The 13,100-nt window shown below is 42.7% G+C and overlaps 2 protein-coding genes across 3 annotated transcripts in view; one reads left to right on the top strand and one right to left on the bottom strand.

The window, feature by feature from the left end:
- Positions 1 to 5,975, bottom strand: part of LOC131879565 (probable ATP-dependent RNA helicase spindle-E) — a 10,870-nt gene extending 4,895 nt beyond the window's left edge. Inside the window, 11 exon segments of the mRNA XM_059225923.1 lie at positions 34 to 211; positions 284 to 523; positions 594 to 782; positions 860 to 1,078; positions 1,146 to 1,304; positions 1,372 to 1,597; positions 1,812 to 2,009; positions 2,078 to 2,354; positions 2,575 to 2,793; positions 3,370 to 3,835; positions 5,888 to 5,975. Coding sequence (XP_059081906.1) covers positions 34 to 211; positions 284 to 523; positions 594 to 782; positions 860 to 1,078; positions 1,146 to 1,304; positions 1,372 to 1,597; positions 1,812 to 2,009; positions 2,078 to 2,354; positions 2,575 to 2,793; positions 3,370 to 3,660 — 2,196 coding nt within the window. The 5' untranslated portion in view covers positions 3,661 to 3,835; positions 5,888 to 5,975.
- Positions 5,976 to 6,499: 524 nt separating this feature from the next.
- LOC131878925 (protein yippee-like 5) lies at positions 6,500 to 9,961 on the top strand. 2 transcript variants are annotated; one of them, XM_059225077.1, is made up of 2 exons: positions 6,500 to 6,928; positions 8,152 to 8,839. In XM_059225077.1, the coding sequence occupies exons 1-2, from the start codon at positions 6,768 to 6,770 to the stop codon at positions 8,348 to 8,350; spliced, it is 360 nt and encodes a 119-aa protein (XP_059081060.1). In that variant the 5' UTR covers positions 6,500 to 6,767; the 3' UTR covers positions 8,351 to 8,839. The 2 variants fall into 2 exon arrangements, with proteins under 2 accessions (XP_059081060.1, XP_059081061.1); XM_059225078.1 differs by lacking the exon at positions 8,152 to 8,839 and adding an exon at positions 9,575 to 9,961 and having other exon boundaries at positions 6,682 to 6,928.
- The last annotated feature ends 3,139 nt before the right edge of the window (positions 9,962 to 13,100 follow it).

Raw genomic sequence — 13,100 nt, 5'->3', positions numbered from 1 at the left:
GGAAATTCATTTAAGTATGGGATGAGGAATTACCTTCAATTGCAAGAATCTTTTTTGGCACCATTCAAGTTGGCGTTTGTGTTCCCCTCTTCGGGACGGATTCTGAAAGAACCCTTCTTGAACATGTTTTTTCCAGGTCGTGAATGCGTACAAAGCGGCGAAGCAATCGCTGAAAGTGCGTTGAGCCCATCGCATCTTGCACGAGTAGGCCCTAATCAAATGATGAAAGTAAGAACTCAGGTTCAAGTTCATGGAACGAGCAAACGCTCAGGTTTTCACTCACGATATTTTCTCTTCCAAGGGAGTGGCAAAGATGGATTTCTGGCTCACACATGCGGCAATGACGATGGTCTCATTGAGAACATTGAAAAGCTGCCCGAGGATGATGAGCTTGGCCAAACGGACATCCACGGGCAAGGATACGATCATTTCTCCCAAGGGAGTAAGATCACCGTCATCCATGACAGTTTTGCCCTCACTAGTGGTCAACAAAGCCCCAATCACTTTCAAAGTCATGACAGTCCTAAAAAAAAAGCAAAGATTTGGCATGAACTTTGGATCAATCACAAACATATTCACATCGGTTCACTCACTGGGTGATATTGTTCAAATCGGGCGGATCCAGCGCCAAAGCCAGCAACTCCTTGGGTGACCCGAAGTTCAATTGTTTCGTCTCCAAGATGATCTTGTCGAGTGGGGCTCTTTGCATTTCCGGGCGATGAGAATCTTCCAAACACTCATCAAAAAAGGACTTTCTTACCAATCTGTAAACTCGACCAGATCTAGGGGAAACGAGATAACCATTCCAAGCCTCACGCGTAATTCAAAATAACATCCTTGGGGTCAATTGTGAACTTACGAGACACGACCGGCGCGTCCCATGCGTTGAATGCAGCTATTTTTGTCGGCAAACTCCAATTTCAAAGAGACATAATTCGTCACCACATCGGTCATCAAGATCTTAGTGAGACAAAAGTCCACAATGTACTTAACATCAGGGATTGTGATCGAGCTCTCCGCAACATTCGTGGCCAGGATCACTTTTCTGTATCCTCGGGGCGGGTCTTGGAATGCCAACCTAAATTCGAAAAAAAAACATGCAACCACTTGGACTAACGTTGATCGGAAGAGGAGGTGCAACTTACTCGATGAGATCCAAAGGCACTTTGGAATGCAAAACATGAACGACCCATCCCAATTCTTTGGCCTTGGAGCCGCCCTCCAGGACCCGTTTCACACGCATGATTTCCGCCTCTCCTGGGAGAAACACCAGAACCGCATGTTTGTGGTGGGGACCAACATGACTGCAGAGAGGGTAACAAAACACCTTAAGAAAAGGGGTAATGAGTGGAACGAAAATCAGAGTCATACCCGGTGTTTTTATCCTGACTCTCGGACCCGTCAAGTTTTTCGAGTTGCTCCAGAATCACTTTACACAAATGTATATTGGCATCGTGTAATCGAGGTCCGTCTTGCATATCGGGCTCATCAAAACCCGCGGGGTAGTATTTCACCAATCGGTCCAAGTAGATTTCGTTGACTTGATGGCGGGAATGATTGGCTTTAATTTCATACCGACCGGGCTTTTCCATGAAAGCTAACCAGAAGGGGGGGATAAGTGATTAATAACTAAATGAAAATAACTGTCCTAAAATTGAATTCTTGGACCCAATTAGAACTGTAAACTATTCTTTATCCTTTATCTGAAATCGAGTGTACATAAAAAATTCGATTATCTTTTCAATTTTCTTCCAACCCGTTAATGTTGCAATGTGTTTCCTCGTGCCTCATGTTGGAGTGGATCAACTTACAGACACCAGGGAGTTCACGAGTGAAATAATCCTCCAATTTCGACGAATTCAATGTAGCACTCATCAAAATCAATTTCACGCCGAGGGAATTCGTGTTCAACAGCTTCTTGCACAGAAGTAGGGCGAAGTCCATGTCCTGTTCTCGTTCGTGAACCTCATCCAAAATGATGTGCGTCCAATCGTACAAGTGTTTCTTACCTAGAACAGAGAAAGGTCAGTCATATCCATAAAAGCGATTCCATCATTCTCGACCAAGAAGTACTCACTGATTATCATCTTTTTGAGCATGCCCGTGGTACAGTAGAGAAGTCGCGTGTCCGGCGAGGAGAATTCCTTATCTAATCCGATTTTGTAGCCCACCAACTTGCCTAAAGGCCAATTTCGTTCGGTGCACACGCGTTTGGCCACAGTTTTGGCGGCAATTCGACGTGGTTGAGTCACCACAATATTAACATACTTGCGATTGTGAGCCGCATGGTTGAGAATGAATTGTGGGATTTGAGTTGTTTTGCCGCAGCCCGTGTAACCAGACACGATCGTCACCTGAATGAAAAAAGGGGATTTGTTTCACGAGGGCATTCTTAACATTTGTCGAATCTATTTCCGAATCAAATGTTTCTGGCCAACACCAAGTAGGGTTTCCAAGCGTATGGCAGAAACAATCAGCATCGCTAGATATCCAAAGTTAGAGACAAGTTCTAATGACACCTTCAGACCAAGAGAGAACGAGATGGGGTTCTTACTAGCCCAGTTTTCAGATTACCTGATTATTGTCGATGGTGTTGACGATGGCTTCTTTGGCGCCCCAGATGGGCAGTTTCGAGCCCGCCTCCAGACCCACATTGTCAAAGTTGTATTTACTCAAGAGATCTTCACTCAAGGGGCGTGCCGGATTGGGTGGGAGTTCGGAGGCCCCACCCAACGAGGAGGCTGCCTCAATGCCCGTCATGTGCGAACCCGCCACTGAATGGGCACCACTCATCTACATAGAAAGGCCATCATATCAGTGAAGATTACACAAGGAGTTGAGGCACGCACATGGGACATGGAACATGGAAAATGGGGCTGGGGTATCAATCCGGGTTCTCGGTCAAGCTGGATGGGAGCTAGTCGGCCTATAGAGACGTGTCGCTCAGGTCGGTTGTGGAGGAAACAACTAAAAGCATGTGGAGCGTCATGCCAGTTTTCACCGAGTTGAGACGGGTGAAATAAGTCTGAAGTTCAGGGTTGGCATTCCATGAATGCTCCCTCTGACCTGGCCTTAGCTAACCAACCTCATTGACAACTTGACAAAAAAAAAACAAGTTGAGGTCTGGGCTTTGTTAAATTGTCTTGCCCTCATTCCATCTCACCGAAGCGCAACTGGCTCGACCTCAATCTCATTCTCCATTGACCAATCCAGACTTTTGAAAGTCCTTGATTAAGGCTATTTCCTATTTTGTTCACTAGTTGAGATGCCACATCCATCCCTCACAGACTGCCATTTGAACGACTATCGCCTCTGCTGCTGCAGCAGTTGCCAATCTCGTCCAGGACTACACGAAGGCGGAAGGCGTACCCGATGAAGAATCGATCCGCCGCCACTCCGCCCAGGATGGAGGCGTTCATCAGCCATTCGCCGTCGATGGGCTTCCAACTCTCGTTTTTGGTATTGGACATAGTACGGCTCATCCGGCGTTGAGCCGGATGCCGTGGCCCCGGCCTCGGCCGTGGTCCCGGCCGTGGGAGCCAAGACGGCGTCCCAAGCGTCAGGATCGTCGGGCTCTTCCAACTTTCGTCCATCCTCGATTTGGACGCGCTCGAATTTTTGCCGCAAATCGAAAAAGGACAACAACGTCTTGGTATCCATGGCCCCGCTCAATCCCAGGATACAAGGATGCCAATGGCCGCGCTCCACTCCGGGTTTCAATAGCTGCCCGTGGGTGGCGGGCTGGTGGGTTCCCGATAACTGAGTCGCTCTGGCCTGCACTCCACCGATCTCACCTCTGTGAAGGCAGGGCTAGTTCCACACCTCTGTAACAAAACTGAAAGCCAGGTCAGTCAGTCAGTCAACAGGTTCGAGCACGTGGTTTCAGGGTGACTGCAGCTCAAGGGGGAAAGATGCCAAACTGGGGCGATTTGGCCGCCAATATTCGCCCTAGGCCATCCCGGGACGTCATAGAGGCAAAATTGCCCCTCGATCACTTTTCCCCAGCCAGGAATGGTAAAGCGCTATCAAAACATAGGCGCCGAGGGATATTTTTTTAAAGTGTGCCTAGAAGTCTACCAATTTTTATTCAAGATTATCTTTGTAACACTCATAATTCAGACCTAACCAGCGCTAAAAGGATTAACTAAACAGCCCATGTCATACTTTTTGCTGTTGGCCATAAGAAGATAGTGGACTAACCTAAACCTAAAAATTATTCCTTATTGCAAACAACTGACAAGCACCATGTAGCAATTAAAGAATATCCTTTTCCACCTTAACATTCATGCTCATGAAAGAAAATGTCTTGAAATGTGTTTTATTGAATACACTAATAGCTAAACAATTCGTTTTGAAGATAAATAATGGAGCTGGAATATTCATCCATTGCCATCTAACTCACAAAAAATAAACAAATGGGAATTGTAATTCAATTCTTTATTGAAGAATGCTGAAACTTTGAACTACAAGTGATGTTCCTGAAATTTTCTGTAACGGTTTTAAATAGTGTGGTGACGCTCTTGATGGTTGGGTCTCTGCCCACAGTGTGCTCTTAGACTCTTCAATAGCTATTACTTCAGGACCTATTTGCCAAGTTTTGAGAATACTATTGGACATTGTCAACTTGGCGTCATCAGCTTTTAGTAACTAGTGTCATCTACCATTTAAGGGGCTTGTTTCTTACCAAATGGCTTGCCTTCAAAACCAAATTTGGCAAAATGTTGGACCAGATTGGGATTAAGTATCATTCTGTGCCACAGCTACCAGATTGTCATAATATCTTCACATCATGAAGAAACTCATTGTAATGGTGCACAATCATCAGAAAGTGCAAAAGTAACCTTTTTTTTCAGCTTCAAGGTAGATTGCAATGCAGGGCAGCATTAGCAAAATCGGAAGTAATCGCAAAATTGAAATAAATCGCAGTTTTTTAAGGACTACTGTAAATCCATAACATCTCGAAATGTTGTAGATGTAACGAAGCAAAGAAAAGTAAAATATAATGGGCATTTTCTTCTAGAGCAACTGGCAGAAACTTGAAGCATTGGGCGTAAATATTCCCAGAAATATATCCTAAATAGGGAAGATTAGCGCAAAAATTTGAGCTTGGACCAAGCAACACTGAAGTTATTTTTGTTTGGAACCTTGAAAAATTTGCAAGCATTAAAGTTCGCATCTTGTGAATCAAATGCCGATGGATGAATATGTCAGATGCAAAGCAAAGTTTTCAAGTTGCTGGTTGGCAGGACGTATTCCCTTGCCTTAGGTATATAGCATCAAATGTATCAAATTTCAACATTTCCACAACTTTTGCAGATACATGTTTAGGATATTGGCTAAGAAGATGCAAAAGCTTCAGAACGTTTGATGATAGTTTTTCAACATGACCTTTCGCTTTTGGGTTGCATACCTCCAGCCATCAGTTATAATCATTATGGATGGACCTTATGTGATTCCAACCAGCGAAGTGTTTTTGGTGATTGAGTTTTTTGAAAGTGGTCTTCGAGGAATCCAGTGCAAAATAAGCTAAAGTCATGAGTACCATACTCCATCGCTTTTATTTAGAACCGACTACAGCCCTGGTTTAACCCTGGTTTAATGTAGGCTAATGTGAATGCAATACAAAAAAGTAAGGTAAGATTAATGTTTCGGGTAATCCATTTGGTTCGGCATCAGAAATTCCTCGACACTAAAGTCACTCCCGTTGCTCATTTGGAGACATATTCATTTGAGCTACTTTGGTTTAACCTCAAGGACGAAAATAATGCAATTTCTGCTGGAAGTTGGCTTTGACCTTCTCGAACACTCATCAAAAACCCATGAATATAATTACCCCCTCCCATAGATTTTGTGGCAACAATCATCATATTTAATTCAGCATACTTACTCTTACTCTGTTATCAACATTTGCAATTCCCCACCTAGAAACGCTCGAGATCGACTTCCAAATTAACACTCTCAGATTCTCAATGGGAATCTAAACACATCAGGCATAATCAAAACATGGGGATTTCAAGTCTTGTCTAAATAAAATGTCCTGAACAGTGCGCAAACAAGCATTCACAAAAATATAAACACAATTGAAAATTTTTCATCTTCATCAAATTTTCCTCCTTTTGGTTATAAGCTCAAGGAGGGGTCAGACAATATAGTTTAAGGATGATTTGTTATCATGATATTCCTTTTGCTTTGTCGTGTCTCTTTCAAGGACAACAGGCCCCAAGAGTCAAGCCGAGGATGAGGATGCTTTTTTTGCTTTTTTACTAGTAAAACTAGAGCGTATTGGTATTGATTTTTTTTAACAATGAATTGAAAAGTTTTGAAACTAACTAAATAACTGACTTTTTCTTTTTCTGAAAAACTATGTCACAGCCAAAAGAAAGACTCAAATTTGGCTTTTTGTTATGAGCTTTATATAACCCTGTTACTTCTTTGTTGACCTACATTGTTCTCTCCAAAGAGAGTGTTGCCAGGCCAGCGTGACTCAAGGTAAAGTGGCCATGTTAAAAGAACTTTATCCTGACTACTAGAACCCGTTTCGTGGCGTTCATATTCTTTTTTGACACCAACCGCTCCCAACTGGCTATATTCAAGCGTCATTACGGTCATTACCCCGTTTTTATCTTGATTCCTGGTTACAAAAATCAGCGTTCTGGCCTGCTCAAACTGCCAGTCTCGGCCAATTTGGCTAGACTGAATCCCCCCCATAAGAAGTCCAGAACGTCATTGATAAGTCAAGATTTGCAAAGAAATACTCCCCTTTTATCATGGGTCGTGTCTATTTAGAGCACATGGGTGGGCAGAAATTATTCAACTGTGGTCGCTGTGGCACGTTTTTGACCAATCGCAATGAGCTCATGTCGACTCGGTTCACGGGGGCCACGGGTCGAGCCTTTCTCTTCACCAAAGTGGTCAATCTCAAGTACAGGTGAGCACAATTCACGCATCCGAATTCCACTTTAGAAACCAAAACCACAGTAGGTCCAATACCAACGAAATGTGAGACCCAATCTAAAGGCTGAACCGAGCTCGGACTGATTGGTCTTTGGTCAAGTAAGGAACCCCGGACGGAGAAGCCACTGTTGAGCCTGGCCTGAAATCAAGATTTTTGATTTGGTTTTTGTTGTTGGTAGTTTTTCCTTAGAAGAGCCGAGGAGAGCGTTCTTGGGTTGACGGGTTGAAGGGCAGGGTTGGGCATAGCATTACTTTAGGGGTATGAAATGGGTCAGCCGAGCGCAGCCGAGCGAATAAGGTCGATAAGGCCAAATGGTTCGGAGTTGCTTGCCCCGTTGAAACCAAGAAGTGCTCTGAATGCCATCATGAGCCGATCATAGTCTAGATGGTGGTTGCACATATCAGGGGAGGAAAATTGTTCTAAAACCCCCTTGATCAGTCTTGAAGACGATTTCGCACTCTGAGATTTCGATTTCGTCCATTTCGAATGATTTGTTTTCGGTTGGTCGAGTTAAAGATATCCGGGATGCATGGAGTCGAAAATTTGGTTGAAGTTTCGAAAAAGCTCGCTCGCTCGCTTGCTCATTCAGCATTTTCCTGTAGACGGTTTACACAAGCTAGATATGGATAGTCGAGGCTCAAAATAACTACGAGAAATCTCAACTGTCGTCGTACATATAGGTGCTTATTTCGCTCCACAAAAGTTTGTCCGGGTGGAAATAATTTCATGCATATTGTAGACTATCTATTCATGACTTAGAATTTGGGTCTCTTTCTGTTGCTACCCCTAGTTTGCTTGGTTTGACCAAGATCAATGCAGCCATGAATGATCCATTCGTATTTCCCTTACGTTTTTCAAAGCCAATGGCAACGACAAATCTTTGAAACCACTTCAACTCCCCAAAGATAATTGGCTATATTTTTTTTTTGAAAACTCAAGAGACAATGTCACCCCCCCAACCTGAAATAAGCATAGATGAAACTATATTGATTTCCGATTATCACCGGCCTCTTTGTGCCAACAGTACTATAAAATGAAAATAAAAAACATCCAAATTTCAAATTTCTTGCACTTTGTACCACAACTGAGCCTATACGTGATAGTTTAGAGAGCCTCCTTGGCCCCAGTTGTGTTTGTGCTCCTCCGGGGCTGCCCCGATCCCTCTTTCGAGTGTTGATTTTGCTCTTTGCCCGCAGTGAGGTCCAAGATCGGGTCATGCTCACGGGTAGACACATGGTCCGAGATGTGTTTTGCAAGAACTGCGGCTCCAAATTGGGCTGGATGTACGAATTTGCTCTGGAGGAAAATCAACGCTACAAAGAGGGACGGGTCATCCTCGAACGAGCCCTCGTGGCCGAAAGCGAAGGCTTCGAAGAGTTTCCAATCACGTCATAGCCCAAGGCACAAACAAAGGAGGAGGAGGAGGAGGAGGAGAAACGCCCAAGTCACTTCAGCCTTACCCTCGGCCTCCTTTGTGGTGTATATATATCACATATCGACTTGTTCATATTCATAGTAGATACGGCGAAGAGTTTCACAAGTGCATGTGCCTCTCCCACTTCTTCTTCATTGTACAATGATAATCAATTCATTCTGAAATCTTCATTCACCCTGAACCCCTTTCCGCACTCTAATTCATTTAGAGGAAGAAGAGAACAAACCAAACCATAGGAAATAATTTTAAAAAAGCCACCCACCATGTGTTCAACGGTTTTTATGGCTGAACCCACTAACAATTGTGTTCATATTTCACTGATAAATGATAATCCGACGTGGATTGACTGCTCTTTCAACATAATCAAATTGTGTTCCTGAGTCTTGTTTTTTTTTATGCATAGCCCAATTGTATGTACAAACTTTGTCAGAATAAATCAAAGAAACATATGTTTTTTGTTGTTCTGTTGGGTCGCAAACATTGGCAAAACGGACTTTCTAAAGCTTCAATAAATAAATGGAGGGTGTTTGTTTATCATATCAGTAACCGTTTTGTATCCTCGTCTCTTTTCAACGAGTCATGACTTAGAGGCCCTTGTAATAAATTATGATCTAAACGAAGATCGTGGTCATCCAGTTGCGCTCAATCCAGTCGTAATGAAATTCGGATCATCTTGAATCCTAATTTCTTCGTGACTTGCAGTAGAGTTGGGCCCATGATTAATGGGATATTTCTTCAAAACGGTTCATTCATAAGCAACGATTTATCAAGGACTGGAGGAGAACTGTAGTGTTTTCCGCTGTGAGCGCCTAGAATTGAAGCAATTATCTTTCAAATGGCCTTATTGCTGAATTGGACCCAGCTTTTTTTACTGAAACTTTTAGCTTTGTATTCATTTGCTTGAATATTGTTGAGAAGAAATGCCTTCCAAAATCAAGCAGTCTCAGGTGGGCTCTGCCTGAACCCAATGTCATTCATTAAGATTTCTTGATCCTCGTTTCAATGGTTACTCTTCATCGCCCCCGTACTCGCCTGCAAGGCTCGTTTTTGTTCGCTCCGATCAAAACCCGAGATCCATTCCAGCTTTGTCATTTGGACATGATTGAAATACCCCAAACACGCGGGGCTATCGTTCCTACGATCTGGAATTCACCTCTCGAATCAAATCATTTTCCTCGTTGCAGTGAAGTCCAAGATCGCGTGATGCTCACAGGTCGCCATATCGTTCGAGATGTGGCTTGCAAGAACTGCAACATCAAATTGGGTTGGATCTACGAGTTCGCCACCGAGGATAATCAGCGATACAAAGAGGGGCGTGTCATCCTGGAGCGAGCTTTGGTCCAGGAACAAGAGGGCTTCGAAGAGCAATAAAGGGAACCGACGTACGGTTTTTTTGGGAGTTGGTCAATCAACCCACAACGTTAACTAAGAAAGAAGAGCTACCTGAGAAATTTTGGAATGACACGTGTCAGATAAGTAACATTTGAACCATTCGGAACAGACAGAACCGATAAGTGGTGATCGGCTCAACCAATTGTAACCTATTTATCGAAATAAAGTCGAAAGGCCCATTTGCTACTTGTCCATGCTTTGGAATTAGATCCTGGTATGAACATAAAAGGTGTACATTTTACTTTGTAAACGGTACTTCATACATCAGGGTCGTCAAACGGCCGATTCTAAAAGGAGAAGAAAATCCATTAGTTTAGTAAATGATATGATTGTAGCGACCCTGTCTGTCTACTTTCCCGCTTCTTCCTATCTTTCTTCTTTGTACTCTCCTTCCTCTATATAAACTTCCCTTACCGTAAATATAATCAATTTACTTCCATCTCTCGACTCATTACGTTGTCGGGCCAATATGGTCCCGCCGCATTATCGTAGTATTACCGAAAAAGTCATCATCCTGTTGTGCTACCGAGAGCAGTAATTTAATCAGATTGAAACAGTTTGGCAAAGACAAGTAAAGAATTAACTTGGAGCCCAATGAGCCCCAAATTGGACTAATTTTTTTACTCGTTCACAAAGCTTAAAAATATTAAACTGATCAAGGTGAAAGCGGAAGACTCGATTATCTGTCTAAAATGAACTGGAAAGTGTGGACAGAATGGCTACCCCGACTTTAATGAAATGTGTTGGATGTGAGACATGACTTTATATCTACTTATTATCTGAGGCTAATTAAACAATGAGCAGGGTGAACTTTATGCCACAATCATAGCCTTAAGCTTAGGGAAGAAGCTTGAAGAAGTCGAACGAAATCCTTGTTCTTCATCCTCGCAATCTTTAGATTTAAGCTCTAGTAGACATAAAGGAAGAAAGGCTGCGGAAGAAGTCTATACCGCGATGTCACAATGATTCATTGTCTTTTTTGCAATAAGAATATGAGAGATCCAGATCCAGATCGAAAATATCATTGGAGGGGCCGAAAACTGTTTAATCTAATGGTTGCGATCAATGGATCGTAATAGTTAGATCGCTGAGGTTTAATCAACATTTCACGATATCCAGTCGTCTCATTAAGGACTCAAGGACTTTGTACTTCCATTTTGGGTTAACGGAATGTGCGACGTGTTGTAATGTAAAAAAAACTATTTACAAAACTGCCTTGCCCTTCACGATTGGGTTTCTGTGCATTTAAAATATTTTGGGATCAAAGTCTGTTAGAAAATGTGCACCACGTATGCCACGCGAATAATGGAATTGCAACACAGAGTTGAACCAAAACGTAACGAGGTAGATGATCTTGGACGAATATTAAACAGAACCCAAGAAAAAAGCTCACGATAGGTTAGCGGTCTTTTTGAATGAAAAAATCGAAATACATTTTCGACTGATGTGATCAATCTTCATTGCTTGATCACGGCTTGGTTTTTGGGTCAGAAAGTGCTACTTGTCCAGACCCCCCCAAAAAAAATCAAACAGAGATCCAATTCGGCAGCACTGGTTTGAAAATTAGCGGCGTAAGCAGATCAGATTGATCACATCATCAGAATCTCAACCGACCCAACTTTTATATGATTGGTTCAATCATGGACCACGTCATCATTGGACATCATGGCATTAAGAGTTAATGGTTTAATTTGCTTCCCAACAGTTTTGCCCATGTTGATGTTTGCTTTGGGTCCGATTCTTCTTGTCTCCCCCATTTGAGCAAATATTAACCAAAAGAGGCTTTGCACCTAACAGACCCTCCTGATGATAGATGAAGATAAAAAGTAATTCCTTCTATCATACAATTGAACTACATTATGAGGTGTTGTAAAGTTTATTTAATCATCAGGAAGGTTGTGTCATTTGTCATTGTGATATATTTCGTTGTATCAGGTCAGATTTAGGATGATTGATGGGACCTTTCTTCAAATGAAAAGTATCATCGATTTTCGAAGATAACTTTCCAAGAAACGGAAGAACGATTTGCAAAAGGTACTTCTGTCAAAGTCGGTAATCAAATATTGATATGAAATGACCAAATTGGTTTTATGCATAGAATCCGTAATATTTACAACAAAACAAAATTACTGAAACAATGACGCATTGACAGAGTGACTACAAAATTTGGCTAATTTGACACCGATTTGGTAAGATCCCGATAAATAATTTTGATCTCATGTCGACCTTCCCCTTGAATCTCATCTCTAATGGTCACCAGGAAATCCCCAAAACGGTCGCTTGCAATGTCAATTCGCGATCTTATCAAATGGAGAAGGAGTGCGATGTAAAGCAATTACTCGCAATAAAGATTGTCAATAGTCGTCGTTCCTCCCTTCTTTGGAGGTGCAATTTACATGTACTTAACTAGCCAAAGTTAGGAAGATTCGAAGGAAAGTCAAACGAGAGCTTTTGTTTGCATACTTTCCGGTTGGCAGTGCCAAAACTAACCTGATTTGATGCCATAAAAACGGCTTAATTATTTCCATCGTCCCTATCGGTCGTCATGTGACATCCACTCCAGGTATTTGGTGTTTCATTTGCCAAGATCTCTCCCATTGTTCAGTGTCACCACCTTGATGGTCACATTCATTGCCTGCCCTCAGAAACCCTCTCCATTCCTGCTGATTCCTGCTCGTTCCATAAAAAATGACGATAAAACTCGCGCCACTTTCTTGGACGGAATTAGCCGATAGGCATCGTTCTCGGAACCAAGTGAGAGCTGAAACTCGACACGATGATTCCAATTAAAAGGGCCGCATCCAGTAGTATCTGTGTATCTCACTCGAGTGCAATCTTCTCAATTAATCATGGCGTGCCAGGGAAAAAAAACGAGAGGATAAAAAAACACTCGGGAGAGAAGGGGAGTGAGAAAAAGGCCGATTGATTAGCTTTCACTTAAGCGAATCTGCATGTGACAAGGGTCGGTTATTTGTACCGCATATCTGCCTACGAGACCAGCGAGATATATTGAACGGGAGGATTGACGAGCTAAGGAGAGACAGACGGCATTTCTCGGATTTCAAAGGTGTGTAAGAGACGCTTGGATTTGGACTTGGAGTGGAGCTGGTGGCTATGTTTGTACGTACGTACGTACGTACGATGAGTACACTGGGATGGAAGTTGGAACGAACGTGATGGATATTTTATGGCTCGTTTGCATGAGTCATCTCGAGTCTCTTCGTCTTGTACCTAACACTACTACCAGCACTGCTGAAGCAACAACAACAACCACCACCACCGCCACCACCGCCACCATTACTAACACTACTACTGATA

The sequence above is a fragment of the Tigriopus californicus genome, chromosome 4 (assembly GCF_007210705.1).
Source record: "Tigriopus californicus strain San Diego chromosome 4, Tcal_SD_v2.1, whole genome shotgun sequence".
Lineage (NCBI taxonomy): Eukaryota > Metazoa > Arthropoda > Copepoda > Harpacticoida > Harpacticidae > Tigriopus > Tigriopus californicus.
Note: the sequence above shows the minus strand (reverse complement) of the source record. Positions and strands in the feature narration are given on the sequence as shown.